Raw genomic sequence first — 18,767 nt, 5'->3', positions numbered from 1 at the left:
AACTGCGTTGGACGTTCAACTTCCAGAAAAAGTTCACAAACTTACTTCCAGGTTTGCACCGTTCGAGAGCAGATTTGTTCAGAAGCCAAGCCATTTGACAACCAAGGTACCACTGCACTTGCACTAACAGAAGGAAGGCACTGAATACCTCCTGCTGTATCCTGCAGTATTTTAATACATCCTTTGTAAGCATCCTACCCTGGCTAACATAAGAAACAGTCCAAGATTCCTGCAACTGCTGAATGGAGCCATATGAGAATGCCGTAATAAATTTATAGAGAACTTGGAAACCTTTATTAATTTTTGACACGTTACACTGCACCCTTCAAAAGGTAAAAGAGGCATAACTGAAATGTTGCAAAACTATATGAAATTGTACAGATTATGATTTGGGAAATACATAGTGATATCCAACCAAGTCACATTCCGGTGACAATGGAGGGCTCATGTTACTTAAGAGTAATACTCTATTACGACTGCTGGATATTCTGTGACTATTGCTAGATATTACACATGGAATGAATAGGATTTAATGCTTTAAAAAAGCATTAAATTATAATTTATTGTTTGTGATTGTAAAGAAAATTAAGTTAATTTTTTAAAATGTAAAAAGATTTGAGGTAGATGCAGCTTTGGTCTGAGCTGGGAAGGAATGAACGCTGAGCCTTAAGCAGGCTTTATCCGGCACAGAGACAATTCAGCACCTGTTATTAACAAATGCTGACTCACCATATCTTTCTTCCTCTTACTCAGTCCCTTATGGATAGGGTTGGCAGACTCTGAACAAGCTTTATTGTCAAATGGAGTGGAGAAACAAAAGATTGCTATGCAGGGCATAAGCCTGCAGAATTGCAGGGCAGGAATCTCCTTATTAACTCATCTTTAACTCATAGAGCTTGAGGGAAACTATTCATACTGCTCCCTGAAGATCCTTCCTCTCAGCTTAATTTGTGTCTTCACAAATTGAGCTTTGAAAAATTTCCACTTCTAAAGGGATAGAGCACAGCTCCCTCCCAGTCTCTCTCCCCGGCCCCAGATCTTCTTCTAGCATTACTAACCCAAACAACACCCCCCCCTCCAATGTCTAATGTTCTGTAAACTACAAACCCTGCTCCAATATTCTGCAGCCAGGGGCAACTAAAGCCAGAGAAATTGTCCCAACTGAATAACATTATTTGTTTACAATAAATTTGATTTCTCAGGTTGCAGAATTTACTTGTGTGGGGGTTTGTTTCAGCCATGGACCGTGAGATCCATACTTCAGATCAGGATAGGTACCTCAGATCCAGGTTTCCGCGGAAGTCAAATTTCCCTCTTACTTCCTCGTGAAGATTCCATGGGACATACCTGAAAGACAGAATGAATTAGCTGCCCATTTCAACACTGGTTTCAGGGGTCAAGCAAGGAAATCAGCTGACTATCCCCACTTCACATCCCATAAATCTTTTACAGCAACAATAGCCAAATGGTGGTGTGTGAGGCGGATTGGGGCCCCCAAAGCAATTTTATCTGGCTGCTGGAGGCTTTGCAAAATAAAAATAAAAATTATGAGGTGTGGTAAAAAGTTTGCCAACAGTTTTGCTCTTTTGGAAAAGAAAACCAGTGATCAAGTTGTAAGAAACATAAACATTACTCTCCTATGAATTTTGTATGCAATATACATGCAACCCACTCGAAGAAGCTGTTAAGTCCTTAACACCAGGTGACATCAACTTTTAGTATGGAAATTAAGACAAGGGAGATGTCAAAAGTTGCACACAGAATGACTTATTAGCCCAAAGTTTATAAATTAGTTGTTCCCAAGGAAGGCTTAACTGGCAAATAATATTTATAACTGAAGAATGATGGGTGAATCTATCCATTTCTACTCCATGTTGCAGATTTTTACCCATAACTCTGTAGTATTTTTGCATTAATCTGTTGATATTTTTTAATCCTCTCAAAGTATGTATTTAGTACATATCTGTAGACACATTTCTTTCAGAATACCTGTTTAAATACATACTTTTGGTATAACTTCCAAGAACAGCATTACAACATTTGGAGAAGTACAAACTCCAATGGACAGCTCATCTCTGATCAGTAAGAAAACTATGAACTGTTTTGTTTTGGAATTCACAGAGATTGGATTGCTTAAGTATCCCCTCTTTGAGGTCTTCTGTCTTTCTCTTCTTTTTGTGCACTGGAATCTTCCTTCCTTTCCTTTTCCAGCTTTATCACAAAGCCTGCCTTTTGGTGAGGGTGGTTGGCTTGTGTGACAACACACGCCCCCACAGTTCAGTGTCCCCAATTTATAGAAGAAAATTTAAGGGAAGGGCTGTAGCTCAGCGGCAGAGCACATGTTTTGCATGCAAAAAGGCCCCAGGTTCAATCCCAGAATCTACAGGTAGGCCTGGGAGAACTGCTTGTCTTAAGCTTTGGAGAGCCACTGCCAGTGTAGACATTGGTACAATTTCATGTGAGTGGCATGGAAAGGGAAAAAAGGGGTGAAGGGTGGCATAAGAGAGAAAGGGAGCAGCAGGAAGATATGCAGCCTCACACACTTTGGGTACACGCCCTTCAAAAGTTTATGCCAGTGGGAATGTGACCCTCAAAAGGTGGGGAGGTAATTCATCTCTGGTGTAGAGAGATGCCACAAAGCTAGACTCTGTGTTAAGGCAGCTTCCTATCATGTTCCCATGAAGTCAGCAGCTACAAACTGGACTGAGCCTGCAGTAAGGGCAGCACTTACGTCGTGAGGGTGTTCAAGCCGCAGGCCTTCATCTTAATCAAGCGGTCTTTCCAGTATTCACGGGGGATGCGGAAATAGTGCATTGAGCCTCCAAAGATGCGAAACTCCTTGCCCTCCAGCAAGAACTTAGAATTCCTGGCCTGCAAGCCATGGATCCTGCCCCGCAAGCGCATGGGGACCAGGCCACTCCAGTTAAACCTAGAATGGGGGGAAAAGTTCAGGGGTAGCACAGCCAAAGTCAAGACATGGAGACTTCCTGGAAAGTGACAGCTAGTTTGACTTCTTGTCAAAGCGAGCTGGGGAACACTACCAAGTCAGATAACAGAGAGAGGTTGTGTGGGTCTTTTAGGCACTCTTCGGTATAGTTCTTGCTGAAAAGGCAAGGCTGTGCCTGGGTCATGCTACTTTGAACTGCATGTTTAAAAACTAGCTCTTCAGGAAGATCAGGAAATAACCCTTGTCCCTTACATCCTGGTTTTATATGTACAAATAATTATACTGGATGGCAGGTGGGGCTAAACCTTTGGTCCAAGGTTCACATAGTTAGTTAGCCCTCCAAGGATGGGATGCCAGCAGGGTGTGTGGCCAAGATATATACAGACAGGCAAGCGCACACACACACATTTAGACAGCCAATCAGCAGATGAGTGGAAGGGTGGGAGGCAACACTAGGCTGGGAGGAGAGGTTTCTCACCTCCTAGCCCAGAAATGGGAAGGGAAACCACACTCTCTGCTGCATTTCCCCCCAGGCACAGTACTGGGTTTCCCCCCTTCTCCTAGCTCAGCACTGCGATGAAAGCAAAAATGAAGCAGAAGAAGCAGGTTCCTGCCATCTCAGTGCTGCAATGGAGAGGAAAGCTCCATCTACTCTGCAAAGGTCCTCTTCTCCCTAGGGAGACACCATTGCTAGGATGTCTAAGAGCAGAGGGAGAAGAGGTGCCTTTGCATAGGGAGATTTTGCTAGAATCGGGCAGGCTGTAAGTGCCTTTGATAGCTGCATCTAGCATGTGTTATGGGTTCACCAACCCTGTTGTATGGATGATGATGATGATGATGTGTATATATATACACACACACACACACACACACACAACTCAAGTCCAAGTTTAAACAATCTGTGACCCATCAGTCAGTCAGTCAGATTCTTATCCTTATGTTCCTCCAAAAGGTTACAGAAGTGACCCTGCCTTATCCTCACAATCCTGTGGACTACATTACAGTGAAAGATAGTGTCTGGCCATAGGTAACCCAGTGAGGTCCATAGCTAAGGAAGCATCCAACACGGTACAGCACTGGTCCACCAAGGGCTGGACACACACACCCCTCCGCATCTTTTCAAGAATCCAAAATAGAAGTTTTTTTCTGAATCCTTAGTGTTCAGCTTTGGGGTGGCGGTATTACTTATGTAACCTGGTGGTCTAATTATGCAATGTGGCTTATTACTCTTAAATGCAGGTAGATTTAATGGCCACGGCATCACAGAGCATAATGCAGTTGTGTGCACTTACATTGCCTCGAGCAGGAGATGCTTTAGAAGTATTACTTAGCAGATCAAAGATGTGCAGAGTCCTTGCTACATAGGAGAGAGGGGCTCTATGCAACGGAGGGGGGGACTGCTGAGGACATGGGCATTGCAAGATACCAGTACATTGAAGGACTCGGGGTACTCCATGATACAACCTGGCATAAATGCAAATTTATATGTAAATATGCCTCTGGGAAATGAAGATGATGGGTGGCTGGCATCTCACCAGAATGGTGTTTTGCAGCACACCCAGTAGCCATAAAAGCAACATTTTTGCAGTTGTTGGTTTATTAAAGTGTAAAAACAGGTGCAGGAGATCTGGGGCCTGCTGAAAACCCCCTAACAATGACCCTGGCTGAGGACTAGTTAAATTGGGATGAGAATTCCTCACACAGGTCACGTTCACACCATGTATTTCAAACACTATGATACCACTTTAAACAATCATGGCTACCCACAAAGAATTCTGGGAGGTGTGGTTTGTTAAGTGTGATGTGAGTTGTTAGAAGGCCCTCCAGACCCCTTCTAGAGCTACAACTCCCAGAGTTTCTTGGAAAGAGGGACTGATTGTTAAACCACACTGACTCTTGGTAGCTCTACAAAGGGAATAAGGAGGTCCCCTAACAACTTTCAGCATTCTTAACAAACTATAGTTCCCAGAATTATTGGGCGAATATCAGACTTTTTAGGAGTGCTTTAAATGAATGGTTTGACCATGGCCATAATGTTTTCTTACCACTTTGGTCACTGTTCACCTGCTTTCCTTTTTGCCTTCTTATTTGCCTTATCTGCCCACATCTTAATCATGCCACCCTGCCTACTGGCCTCCCGGTTCATGAAGCAAGTTGCCCAGTTTCTCCCATCTAGCCCGTCACCGTCTTCCCATTTCATAGATGCAAGGAACCTTTCGTTTTATTTTTCGCTCTGCACTCATTACTAGAAAACAACTTTTTATGATACTGGCTATGAAAGCATTTCCCAAACATGGTGCCCTCCAGCTGTTTTGGGCTTCAACTCCCACCAGGTCAGAAGACCATCATTCCCAAGCTGTAATAATAATAACAATAAAGGCAGCTTGAAGTTGTAGGAGTACCATCTATCCAGGCTCCAGCAACATTGAGAAAGGCAACTTGCAGCCCATGGAACAGGAAGACAGTTTTCAAAATGGCAGGCCTTTTCAAGTAGGTTAATGGGAACATTGTTTTCAGACTCCATATGTTTCAGTGATCTAAATAGGCACAGATTCTGGCACTGCCAACCCATGGAAATACAGAGGGTGTGGCGGGAGTTTGAGTTCTGCCATGTTCATTTTCCTCACACAACTGAACAGTTTGCTTCTCCCCACTCCCACTTCATGAGACAATGAGATAATACTAGATAGCTAATAAGGAACTTGGATATTGAAACAAAAAACTGTCTAGCTGTAATAATAGTATAGATAAGCAGGGATCCTGAGGGCTCCATACAGGCTTCCCCGTTTATACCACAGCATCAGATGCTCTCTGGAAAATATCTTCTGAAAGAACCCACCAGGTTGCCATCCAATGCAGCTCAAGGTGTTTATACAAGCACTTCCCTTAAGTATGTAGTGGATTCTCACTGGCAGTCCTTACAATGCCCTATAACAAAGCAGGGCATTCAGATTATCCCCACAGTGAAGAAATGTATGTTTGTGGTGGAGCTGAGATTTGAACCAGCGGCTTCCTACCACCCAACCGCCATTGAGATCAATGGAAATCACAGAAGCCACACATAACTGGACTGCCTGTGTGGGTTCCCCACTCCTCTCCACTCGCAGTTTAGTTCCTTGAATGTTACCTCCCAAGTGACGGTGGGAAGCAGCGTCAAGCATGCTTGCTGACTGTAAGCCAGGTATGGGGAACCTGTGGCCCTCCGGATGTTTTTGAACTCCAGCTCTGGTCAGCCCCAGCAAGCATGACCAAGAGTCGGATATTATGGGAGTTGGAGTCCAACAACATCCCCAACTCTATTATAAAGGGCAAATGAAAACTGAACTGGACAGATTCCAAAAATGCTTTCCCACCAGTTGTAGGAGAAGCCATAGAGGAAGTATTTACAGTGGTGACTGCATGGGTTGGGATCCTCTTTCCAGACAGAGGGAAAGGAAGACCTATACGTAGCGTTGTATCTGGCCTCCTAAATCTCAGGATCTCAAGTTGAACACCCACAACAGGAACAAGCTACACCATACAGTGCTAGACCCTGGACGATATATAAATACCGTTTCTAGGCTAAACACACAGGGTTTGGGGAGAGACATCACAATTCAGGGTAAAGGGGAAGAAGCCTCTCTCTTGCTGGCACAGTCTAGCGAAAGGAGACTAGCAAAGAGTAAAAAAGAAGCATTTGGTGAGGAAGGGATATGAGTTCTGAACTACAACACAGCATCAAGGAAACTAAATCTGAAACTTGGAAATCCTGACCACACAGATAGTATAGATAGTACCTCTGAACCTCCTCATCCCTACAGGCCTCCGAAACAACAGGCAGGCAGGGGATATACCTGGAAAAAGAAGTTCGCATTAAATGTGGCATGTCTGAATTGGGAGGTCCAGCAAGAAATGACAAGCTAGCATTCCCCGGTGATAAGTTTAAAGTCCAGCATTCCCAATGCTACAGATTTTGCTGCTTTCCTTTTTAAAGGGATTGTTTCATCGGTGGTGCCACAACTCCAGGATTCCTTCTCCAGGGACATCCAGCGGACACCTTCTTGATGCATTTGCAGAGAAGCTGTCGAAATGCTTTTATGTACACAGGCATTTTGTCATTTTAATTCACTTGCCTCGCCGCTCACCCTGCTGCTGCCTTTCAGTGTTGGTTTTATTGATTGTCTGGCTGCTATTCCTAACCGATTTGTTTTACCAAAAATGCCAGAGGGTGCACGTGCAGAAAAACGGCCCACGGACTATATTAAATAAACAAATAAATAATAAATTAAGTTTGCCAGTTCGGGTTCAGGCTGGGGCCTCTGCCAAAGCATGAGAAACAATGGGCTGGATCCAAACTTAGTCACGTTTAGAGGAGATGCACGGAAATAAATGGCACTTAAGTCCCATTCTCCATAATGTTTCATTGGACAAGACGTGATTGCTATGCAAGCAGGGCGTGAGGAAAAATCATTTAAGTCAGATGTACAAAAAATAAGCTGATCATGTAGCCACAAAGTAAGCAACACCACCAGTCTAATTTGTTTTTTGTTATATATTTCCTTATCCCCTTCTGTTTTGCGCAATATATTGCCTGATTTAGATCTGCCCCCAGCTGAAATACATGTAATAGTTACCCTTTCCTATCCTATTTTACTCTCTTTCTATTGTCTGTTGAAAACTTTTAGATTTGAAGTCCCGTAAAGGCAGCAACCTGGTTTGGTGGCGGTGTTTTGTTCTTGTGCTACTATTAGCAACCTCCTACCTGGTATTGTGTGGGAATTCTAAGAAACAAACAAAAAGAATCAGTGAGGTTTTGACATCCGGGGTAAAAATCAGTGCAGTTTGGAAAGGCTGAACCCACCATCTTGGTTCAAAATGGCCTCCAGTTGTATCCAAACACAGATGCAAACCTGCTCCTCAGTCCCAAGAACCATCATGGAAAAGTTGGTTATAGTATCTTTACAAGGTATACGGATGCATAGTGAACATGCAAGCAACTTTCCAAAATATACAGCAGATTTTAAGCTGGGATGGTCAAATAGCAGCTTGCAGACTGGATCTGAGATCCATCAAGTGGTCCTAGCTGAGTCAGAACAAACTGGCCACTGTTCAAACAAGTGTTTTGAAAAAAGGTCAGGCAGGGCAAGTCTGTTTCCAAAAGTATGAGGACCTACCCTCAGCAGGCCACTCCCACTTTGTACAATGCAAAGGGAAGAACCACACAGCACAAATAATAGGCTTAGTCAATTGTTACTTTGGACAAGAAACTCTCTGTAACCTCCAAAGTGACTGACTTATGCTTTCTACTTACACGAGGGAGCATTTAGCAGAACTGTGGGTTTTATAAAGGCTTCTGCTCACCTTCCAGGAGACACAGAGCAAAAATAAACAAGAAGCAGCAGAATCTCAGCACAATTAAAGCACATCAAACCATTACTTTATCTATCTCTCTCTCTCTCTCTATATATATATATAGCAGGTGTTTGGAAGGGGGGTGGCATATGGTTTTCCCACCTTTCAGGATCCACAAGTTTCCCAAATATTCCAAGCCCCATAAGAACAGACACCCAAAAATCCCCGCAGAGATGAAACACCCTCAGGAGAGACTTCCGGGTTGGCGCCATCGCCGAATGGCGGACTCCCTCCGAGCTCCGGAGGGAGCCGGCTCGGCAGGGGCTGGGTCCTACCGCGCCGGCGACGCGGGGACCCTTAAAAACCACGGGCACGGGGCCCGTGGACATGGGGACTCGGCTGGTACCGTCAGCGCCCTCCCGACTCGTGAAGGAGCCTTTTTAAAGGCTACGGATCGGGTGCCTGGGAGTGGCGTGGTACTTTGAGTCTATCGCTTCCCCTGCCGAGTGCAGCCGCATGCCATTCGTCGGAGAGCGCTGGCTTCTTCCATTTGAAATTCGGACATTTAACAAAAACCCGTGAGTAATTGGGTAACCGGGTACAAAAGGAGGAAAAAAAAAAGGATTTTTTTTTTTTCGGATTCGGCACGAGCGGGGGGGATCTAAAAAGGAAGTCAGTCCCCTCCCTGATTGTAAACATGCTAAAACAAGGACTGAGAAACCAAGATCAATTCTGAAGTTTATTGCTGACTAAAAATACCAAATTCCACGATGGAATCATTACAAGAATTGTGCTGGAGGAGAGTCGAGGGTGAGAGGGAAAAGGCAACCCCCCCCCCGGGAACCGGGGCGATTCAGAGAACCTGGCGGAGAGAGATGGAGAGTTTGACAGCTGTCAAAGTAGCTGTCAAATCTTGAGAATATAAAGAGGACTTTGCTACAAGTATTTTGCTGGTTGATTTTGATACAATTGGATATAAATATGGATACAAAATGTCGGATGGAAAAAGAAACAACAATTTGACTTTTGGATGAGAGGACACAAAGTTATTGCAATCCCTCTAGAGGGGCTTTGGGACATTACAAGCGGCGTATATGGAAAACTACTCTGGGATGTGTATTACTGGTCTTAGCTCCTGGGAAAGTAGCAAAACTGAAATATTTGTTTTGTCTACAGAGGTGACAACACAATAGAATCTTTCTATTTAAGTAAGCTCCTGAATAACAAACCTCTGTAGAGATACTAGATTTCAGAATAAGAATGGTTTTGCAGCTGAACAAGACAGAAACCTGAGAAAGTAAGAAACAAAAGAGTAAAGGACCAACTACGCCACGGCAAGAACAATGGGAGGAGTAACAATGATCAAGGGAAATTAAAGGCCTCGATTAGACTGGACTTTTGAAATTAAATATTATCAAAATAAGTAAATTTAAAGAAAACCGGCAAGATGAATTGAGAAAGTTTGGCTGTGGACTTGAGACCTCCAGGCCGACAACATACAGACTGATGGACATAGGGAATCTAAACCGGGGAAGGGAGGGGGAATTCTAGAATCCAAAGGCTATGTAATCAACTTTTGGAATCTTCTTCTATTTTCTATCTTTTAAATTTTTTTTTTTTTTATATATAACTTTGGTATTTTGATTTAACAAGTTTTGGAAAAAAAAAGAAAAGGGGGAATTCGTGGAAGGAAACGGGGTAGATTTTGGGGGAAAAAATCTTTGTTTTATTTTGTTAAAGGTGAGGAGTGATGTTAAGATTGTAATTTAAATTGGCTATTAGGTATAACATATTAGGTTAAATTGGGAATGAGAACTTGTGGAACCAACGTAGGGAAAGGGGAATACAGTCGGGAGGGGAAGGAGGGAGTTCCAGAAAGAAGGTTATGAACATAAGGGTTTAAAATTGGTCTCTTTTCTTTCTTTTCTTTTTCTTTTCTATCTTCTTTATTCTGTTATTATTGGAAATTTTAATAAATATGATTAAAATGAAACACCCTCAGGAGAGCTTAAAAGATACACCTGCAAAGACCGGCTTCAAAGTCAGGTGGGATCCAGGACACAGAATGAGTTATGGGGACAGGCTTGTCATCCATCAGCGCTTTGATGGATATATATCTAAAAGCAAAACAATCCCCCACCCACCACACTAGCAGCACCAAGGCTGGCATGAGCTACTATTAGCCTGACACAGGAACAGATTTATAGCTCTGGAGATCCATCTTTCCTTGCACATTACTTTTTATGATCGACAAGGAGTGGTTGTATTATGTGTAACGCTTATTTTAAAGCCTTTAAATCATATCCCGCTAGATATGGCATCACTCTGCAGTAATGCCCACCCCCCACGCCCACCCCCACCCCGCTTGAAGCCTGCTTGGGAAACATTTCCCCTGGCAGTGACTGCCTCAGCAAAATTCTGGCTTTCTCTTTGTTTCTGTGCTATGAGATCTCAGCTCTTACTGGGTAAAACACCCACAGGGACACATGAACATCCCCAAACCAGTCTCTTGTCGTCTCTCCCATTCCATCTTTAATCTGTATTTATGGATTATTATTATTTTTTAATGCTATTGCATTTATATCCCTCCCTTTCCTTCAAAGAGCTCAAGACGGCATACATAGTTCTCCTCCTCCCCATTCTATCCTCACAACAACCCTGTGGGGTGGGTTGGCCTGAGAGTGAGTAACGTGGGATGCAATCGGATTTTTGGCGTTTCAAAGGATAGGGAGAGGGGAAAGTGTGTGGCAGCAGTAGGAGCAGAATGTCACATAGGTGAGGATGAATTGAAGGGGACTTGAGGGGTTCACAAGCCACATTGAGCTAAGATATGGATGGGCCCTAATACTCTGCAGTGGATCCTACCCGCCCGCCCCCCAGGGACATAACATCGCAGATTAATTCTTACTTAAACTCCTGTAAACCTTGACCAGAATATACATTACATTTAAAGGCCTTATTAAAAACCCATCTCCCCACTGACCTCAGGGCTATGTTTATTACTCAACTTTAACAGGTCACAGATAAGAATAGCTGTGACAGCGTTCTTTGGAGGAGAATGAATCTACAAGCAAGAGATGGTTGGAAGATGACTCTGGAAGAGGAAGAATTAAGAAGCAGGACAGAACTGGCTCCTGCAGGAAGAAATATGTGCTGATATTTGTACACACACACACACCAACCAATCTCCCTAAGGAGGTGCATCTGCGTAAGCAGATTTATGCTCACAGATCCCTTGCTGAATCAGGAGCAGTAGGCATAAATCAGGTGTGCACCTCGATATATGTACCTGAATGAGGTTGCAGCATTGATGAGGAACTTGGCAGCATTGGTGAGGAACTTGTGGCCCTCCGGATGTTGCTGGACTACAACTCCCATCATCCTTGACTACCAATCATTCTGGCTGAAGAGGCTAATGGGAGTTAGGAGTCCAGTGACATCTGAAGAGCCACAGGTTCGCCGCCCTTGAATATGAACTATATGGCTCTGAATGGCACTCTTACAAAAGTTCAAATGTGTATCCCCACCAATGATCTCAAGCAACTACTCACACAATGGCATCTTGCACAGGTCCTATTGGTGTAAAGTTCTTGGGAGAACTGCAGTAGGTCAGACTGTGCCATATGCTAGATTGCATTGCTAGCAGCCTCTCTATGTTCCCATTCTACTTATGAGCAATAAATTTCTCTAACCAGCAACCAAGTCCCACGAGTCTCCAGGTCTGAAAACAGAAGACAGCTAGCAAATGATTTTAATAAAAAGGGGTGGGGAGAACTGGAAGGATGAATGCAGTTTAATGCTTTCACCCAGAAATGAAGGTAGGGAGACACTGTGCAGCCCAGAAGGCTGGAGTAATGGACAGGAACCCAACTTTTTCTGCTTTTATCACTTTGCAAACCCCCATCTACATTGATGGAACTAAATCGACATCAGCCTATTTTGCCTCAGGCTCAATTCTGCCCTTTTCTAGTAGCAGATGCAGTGGCGTAGCGTGGGGGGTGCAGGGGGGGCCGGCCACACCGGCCGCAACATCTGGGGGTTAGGGGGCGCAAATCCACTGGTTAGGGGGCGCAAATCCACGGGTTAGGGGGCGCAAATTACTTGCCTTGCCCCGGGTGCTGACAACCCACGCTACGCCACTGAGCAGATGGCAGGTTTAGAAAGCCTAACTGCTACTTCATAAAATCACAGCATTGTTTGTTTTAGAATTGCTCTTTGTTTCTTTGTGTGCATGCCCTGTTTCCTAGATTCCTTCATGCTTGCTTTGCTGCTTTGTTTGCACTGTGCAGGGTCAATGACAGATATTGTCTACACCTTGCTGGAGAAGATAGTGCTTTGTTTGTACCTCACAAAGCGATAACAAATTAACGACATTACATTACTACTGCTCTTGCTAGGTTTTTGGTGGTGGCTGGGGGAGTAATTAAAACATGTGGGTCCTGAACAGCACCAAATCTGCCAGATGTTAGAGCTCCAAAGAACAATACTAGCCCCTACTTTGTAGTGGACCAGCCTTCTATTTAGCAACTCATCTGCAGGTGACCAGAAATTTCACATAGGTGACTGAGTAGGTTGGTGCAAGAGGGACAGGTCATTCCATCCCTCCTCTATCCATCCTTTTGGTAGAAGACTCATTGTTTACGAGCCTGCTAAGATGCTGCCTTTCTATGCTGGTTGCCAACACAAGCTACCAGTCTCTTAGCAAGATAATTTGTGGTCCCATTTACAAGGCTGTTACATATTTTAAAATCAAAGTTTTATAAATCACATAGAATTGTTCATCTGGCAGAACATGTATAAAACAAGGGAGGGAAATGGGGTATATTCTGGGAAACCCAAAGGGTTGTGTCGCATGCCAATCCATCCAAATATGTCTTCAGTATAAACCATAGCTTGCTTGTCCTGTAAACAGTATCCCAAAGGAAACAGAAAGCTTACAAGCATTCTACAACTGCCCATAGCTTTATCCGAGGGCTGAATTACACTTTAGTTTAGACATTTTGTAAAACCAGATGCCAAGTCATACAAAAAAGATTGTGTGTGTCTGTCAAGCAACAGCAGGTGAAAGGGACATCATGGGGAGGGAGGGGGACCACTACTGAAAGGATACCAGAAATAGCAGGATGACACAGGGCCCCAGTATGCCAATGTTTCAAAATGAAGAGCAAGCAGCAGTCTTTCAGTACACAGATTTCTTTCTATCACCTCTGCTACCTGGAAAGTTATAAAATCTCATCCATGTCGGTTCACTGCTAGCACTGAACATTGTGCAGCCAGGGAACAGATGATAATAAACCCACATAAAACAACAAAGAAGCATAAACTATCAGATCATAAGGAAGCAAAGGCACCCCTCAATCAGCAGTCTTTTCTCCCACAGCCAAAATGGTAAGGGGGGGGGCTGTCTTTTTGGAGCCACATACACAATCACACCCTTCAAGTTAATTTAAGGCAGAATACCTACCACCATAACCTAATAATGTTGCTTAGCGTCATACTCTATAAGCATGATGTGAAAGAGAGGGAGGGGGAAATCCTCTCCTATTCCCCACTGTGATCATCAAAATGGAACAGCAGCTCGTCAACAGGTCTGATAATCAAGATGTTTCTCTTCCTTAATTTATAACTAGTATCTTGTAAACTTTGACTTGACCTTGCGTTTGGCACTGCCTAGCGAAGTGCTCAGCCCAGCCCAGCTTCATGCAGCCTCACAGTTTAGGGGAGTTAGAACCATAAAACAATTTGATAAAACAATAAATTAAAACAACAAAACGAAGCACTAAAAGGAGTTAAGAAATAAAATGGAAGAGAAGATAAAAACAAATGCTAAGGGTTGGTTACAGAGCAGAAACTTGCCTTCGAGTTGGCCTTACAGCTCAAAACCCTGCTTCAAGCATTCGGCAGTGCACTAACATCTGAAGTGTATTTAATTTGAGACACACACCAGGAGAAACTGACTGCTTGCATTACTTGGTTGGCAGTTTCTGGAAGATCAACCTGAATTGTATATGTCTTGTTTATGTGGAATTTTTCTAGGTTTGACTTGGGTTAAAGCTGATCAAGGCTGCAATCCTAGACACACTTGAAGCTCCACTTCTTGAACCTCACGCATGGGGTACCTGTGGTCGTCTGGATGTTGTCGGTCCCCAATTTCCCTTAGCCTCAGTCAACAAGGCGAAGGATGGGAATCAGAGTCCAACAGCATCTGCACAGCCACAGGTTCCCCACCACTGCGCCAAGTAAACATGTTTAGGTTTGTGCTGCAAGTTTTATAGTGACACAGTAAGTGATCATGTAAACCGCAAAATGCAGTTATTCATGACCTAAAAAGAAAAATGCACTCAGGTACAATAAACCAGTACATTTCCTCTCACCAGCTGCCAGACAACCACTTGAGAAATATTGCTTGTCTCTTTAAACATGCTGATGCACTGGAAGGATATAAAGCTGCTGAGATGCTGAACCTTTCACCAGTCCCTTCGCTCACCTTCCTTCCCTGCCTACTGTTGATAGAACTGAAGTCCTACTTGCTACACCAGACAGGAGAGGAGAGTGGGCTAAAAGGCCAGTGCAGGATCAATGTGAGGAATATAGTCAAAAGAGGAGATTAGAGACCAAAGAGGATTGGATAAATTCATGGAGTATACGGCTATCAATGTCTACTAGCCCCACAAAAGCTATATTCTACCTCCACTGTCGGAGACAGTAAGCTTCTAAATACGTTGTTGGGAATCACCAGTGGGAAGAGTGCTGTTGTTAATCAGGTTTCCCACAGGCATCTAGTTGGTCACTGTTAGAAAAGGATGCCGGACAATATCAGCCACTGACCTGATCCAGCAAGATTCTTCTTATGCCCAGGGGGTTGTAGCCAAAGTAGCACTAAGCTGCTGGTTTCATCAATGCTAGGATTTCTCAGTGCACAACAGAACATTCTCCCTCTCTCTTCCCTAGTCCTGAATCTATTATGAGTTTTCCCCAGCCCTGGATAGCAGATCTGGGTGGAGGGGACATGCATGGATAATGCTGGGATGGGAAGGGAGAGACAGGGGAAGTCTAACTGAACTAGTGGTGATTCTTGCAAATGCACAGCTAATTAGTTGAGCACCACCTTTAATGTTTAAACGCAACAGGATCTCTGGGCTGCATTGTGGCAACTCCGCGTTGCTGTATGGAAACAAGTGTCTCGTAACAATGAAAGGCTGCCTTTTATCTAACAATGAACCTGGTAGCCATAGGTGACAAGGAGTTCTCTGAAGGCCAGTGAGTGAGTTAGTCGTTCCATCCAGCCTGCTTAGAAGGCAATGTTTTACTAGCCTGCTAAGAAGCCACTAGTCTACATTTCCATGCTAGCCTCAGAAGGCAGGAATGTGCTTCCCCTTTTCTATGGAAATGCAGGCTATTAGTCTCTTCTCAGGCTAGTGAACATTTTTATTATTTTTTAAGGCTAGTAATTTTTGTGGGTTTCGTTTCAAGGCTGCATAAGGGGTCTTATACCTTGCCAAAGTGGGAGGTTACTGGAAAACTAATTTTTTTTAATCAAAAATTGCATTGGTAGTAATATAAGTGAGGAGCTGGATTGCACCCAATGACCAGACTCACCCAAATAACATTAGAAAGAAAAGGCTCTTCCTACATGCACGCCAAGAGCCTTTGGGCAGTCAGGTTGTTTCTTGACTGAACACAAGGAAGAGCTGTGCATGCATAAGGCCCTTTCTTGCTTGGCCAGTGGGCACAATCCCAGACTCCCTCATATGTTCAGTGCTGTACATGTGTCATGTGTAAACATGGCTCACTATCTTCCTGTTATAATGATTTACAACTTCTCAGAGTTCTTAAGACTGAATTTGTGTCCTGTAAACTCTTGAGCTGTGTACATGCCGTACATTTAAAGCACATCCCCCACCCACCCCAAAAATCCTGGGAAATGCAGCTTACCCATCACATTGCTACAACTTGCCAGCACCCTTAAGAAACTACAGTTCCCAGGATTGCTTGGGGATTGGGATGTGCTTTAAATGCCTTGATCTTGAGCTAAGGAGAGAGGTAATGAGAATCTTTGATGGAGGGCTGAAGGACAAACTGCCTAGAAAAGCACAATCAATCAAGCCAGGCTGCTTACAAAAGTTCCAATATTTCAGATGAGAACAGGACACACTCATATCGTTGTTAACACTCACCCACCCTTCTGCATATTGCTAAGAGTTCCTTCTTCCTCTCTGAACTTGTTTACCTTGGAATTGCCCATCTGACACTGATTTAAGAGGATGGAGGAAGTTTCTCATTTTGGTTAAAGATATACTAGAAAGCTTTGAGTTCTCTCTCCTATGATTCTCAAAAAGAACTAAAGTGCACTGGAGAGCACCTTCCTGTCTATGTATGCACCCTAGAGTGACTATACATGCCCCAGTTCAATGATTTAATGGTTAGAGACCAGGGTACAGGCAGCAAGCTTGAGAAATTGCAAATGGACCTTCTCAGACATTTTTAAAAATGCAGTTTAGTACACCATGTTTTTAATAAGTCACCCGTAAAATCAACTCCCATCGTTCTTCACCACTGACCTTGCTGGCATGGGCTAATGTAATATCTTTGCCCAACCTGGTGCTCAAACCCACAACCCTGAGATTAAGAGTCTACTGCTCTACTGACTGAGCTAACCCTTCAGACTCTGCTGATTTTTGAACCAACCAGCTGGTCATTTCTAGTCAGTTGACGAACGTGCCTGTCAATTAATATGGTTGTGTACAATTCTGAGGGGAACTAGACTCGCAGATCTCCTTAGAGAAGTTCTACAAAATAGGTCCTGCAACTTGGGGTGCTGTTTTTTTTTCTTCTATCTCTAAGATCATTAGTGTCACGCTGGCCACGTGACCCGGAAGTGTCTGCAGACAGCGCTGGCTCCTGGCCTCTTAAGTGAGATGAGCGCACAACCCTAGAGTCGGACACGACTGGCCCGTACGGGCAGGGGTACCTTTACCTTTAAGATCATTAGAGCAGTTTGATTTGCAGAGACAGAGCATGTGAACAGGAAAAGCTTCATGATAGCCATCTTCAAATACCTAAAGGACTGTCACGTGGAAGATGGAGCTAGCTTGTTTTCTCCTGTTCTGGAGGGTAGGACCTGAACTTCAAGTTGCAAGAAAGGAGATTCCCACTAAACATCAAGAAGAACTTTCTGATGGGAAAAGCTGTTCGACGGTGGAACTGACTCCCTTTGGAAGTGGCGGCCTCCCCTTCATTGAAAGGTTTTTAAACAGAGGTTGGATGGCCATCTCTCATGGATGATCTAGTTGTGCAGGGGGCTGGACTAGATCACCCCTGGTTCCATTCCAACTTGCCCAATTCTATGAACAACCCTGCAAGGTAGGTTCACTCTCTTTACACCTAAAGCAACCTTATGCTGTATATAATTTGGAAAGGTGGGGTGGGGGAGGCAAAAATGGGGGGAAGAGGACCATGGTGAAAACATGTTCCATTGAAGGTGGGTGGGGGGCACCCTAGGAGTAAAAGAGGAGAAACCTGGATTTAACCCCTTCCCACTAGAATGGGGCTGGGAGGAAGAGGGATGAAGGGTCTATGGGCGCTCCAAAGGGTGAATGGAATGGGGGTCGTTTTGCCCATATATGGGCATGGGCGGAGCCCTCCTCGGGGAAGGGCGGGGCTCCGCCGCCAGGAGGCGGGGCCAGATTAGCATATCGCGTCCAGGCCCCGCCCCTTTCTCCTCAGCGGCTCCTCTCACCTGCTCAGCACGACGATGGCCAACACCAGCAGGAAGGCGCCCGCGAAGAGACGCCGCCGCCGGCGCCCCCCGCAGCTCCACATGCTTTGGAGGCGGCCCGGCGCAGCCCCAGCTCCGTTACCAGGGACTCCGACTCTCGCTACCATTGGCGGCGCCGTTACTAACACGGGCGCCGCCCATTGGAGGGAGGGAGGCACCTTCGCTCGGTTGTCGTTGGCCGCCGCCGAAGCGCCGAGAGCGAAGGGCGGGAGCGCCGGCCCGGTCCCTCCAGGCGATTGGCCGGTGTCGCGCCTTGGGAGGCGGGACCAGTCTCTCGTTCCTGATTGGGCGGGCGTTCTCCCGTCGATCATGCTTCGCTCCCTGCATTCTAAGGCTCCCGCTCTCCCACCTGTTCCCCCTCGCGAGCGCCTTAGCCTGGCGAGGTGCCAAGCCGTGCAAAAAGCAAAGGGGCGGGGGGGCCAGAAAGCGATGCTGGATCTGCACATGCTCAGAGGCTGAGCGATCCTGGGCAGCCGGCTTGCCCGTTGGCAGCTGGCCGCCTGCACGCTCATAAGTGGAGCTGGACTGAGCAGGTCACTCTCCCTTGGGGTAGCTGCCGGAGTGCACTTTGCACATGCTCAAAGGCTCCGTGCGCTGGGCAGTTGTCTGCCAACATGCTGGACTGAGCAGGTCACTCTCCCTTGGGGATAGCTGCCGGAGTGCACTTTGCACATGCTCAAAGGCTCCGTGCACCTGGGCAGTTGTCTGCCA

At 45.0% G+C, this 18,767-nt stretch overlaps 1 protein-coding gene across 2 annotated transcripts in view; it reads right to left on the bottom strand.

The window, feature by feature from the left end:
• GLB1L2 (galactosidase beta 1 like 2) overlaps nucleotides 1–18,400 on the bottom strand; it is a 70,570-nt gene extending 52,170 nt beyond the window's left edge. Inside the window, exons 1-4 of one of the 2 annotated variants that reach the window (XM_080983468.1) lie at nucleotides 18,018–18,400; nucleotides 6,724–6,780; nucleotides 2,732–2,929; nucleotides 1,279–1,347 (exon numbers count right to left, since the gene is read on the bottom strand). In XM_080983468.1, the coding sequence (XP_080839594.1) occupies nucleotides 1,279–1,347; nucleotides 2,732–2,929; nucleotides 6,724–6,780; nucleotides 18,018–18,367 (674 nt within the window). In that variant the 5' untranslated portion in view covers nucleotides 18,368–18,400. Of the gene's footprint in view, nucleotides 1–1,278; nucleotides 1,348–2,731; nucleotides 2,930–6,723; nucleotides 6,781–8,287; nucleotides 8,371–18,017 lie in introns of those variants that run through there. The other variant, XM_080983469.1, reaches the window with a different exon arrangement.
• Nucleotides 18,401–18,767: the final 367 nt, after the last annotated feature.

The sequence above is a fragment of the Podarcis pityusensis genome (genome assembly GCF_964106645.2).
Source record: "Podarcis pityusensis genome assembly, chromosome: 15".
NCBI classification, from domain to species: Eukaryota; Metazoa; Chordata; class Lepidosauria; order Squamata; family Lacertidae; genus Podarcis; species Podarcis pityusensis.
This window is presented reverse-complemented; position numbering and strand designations above follow the sequence as displayed.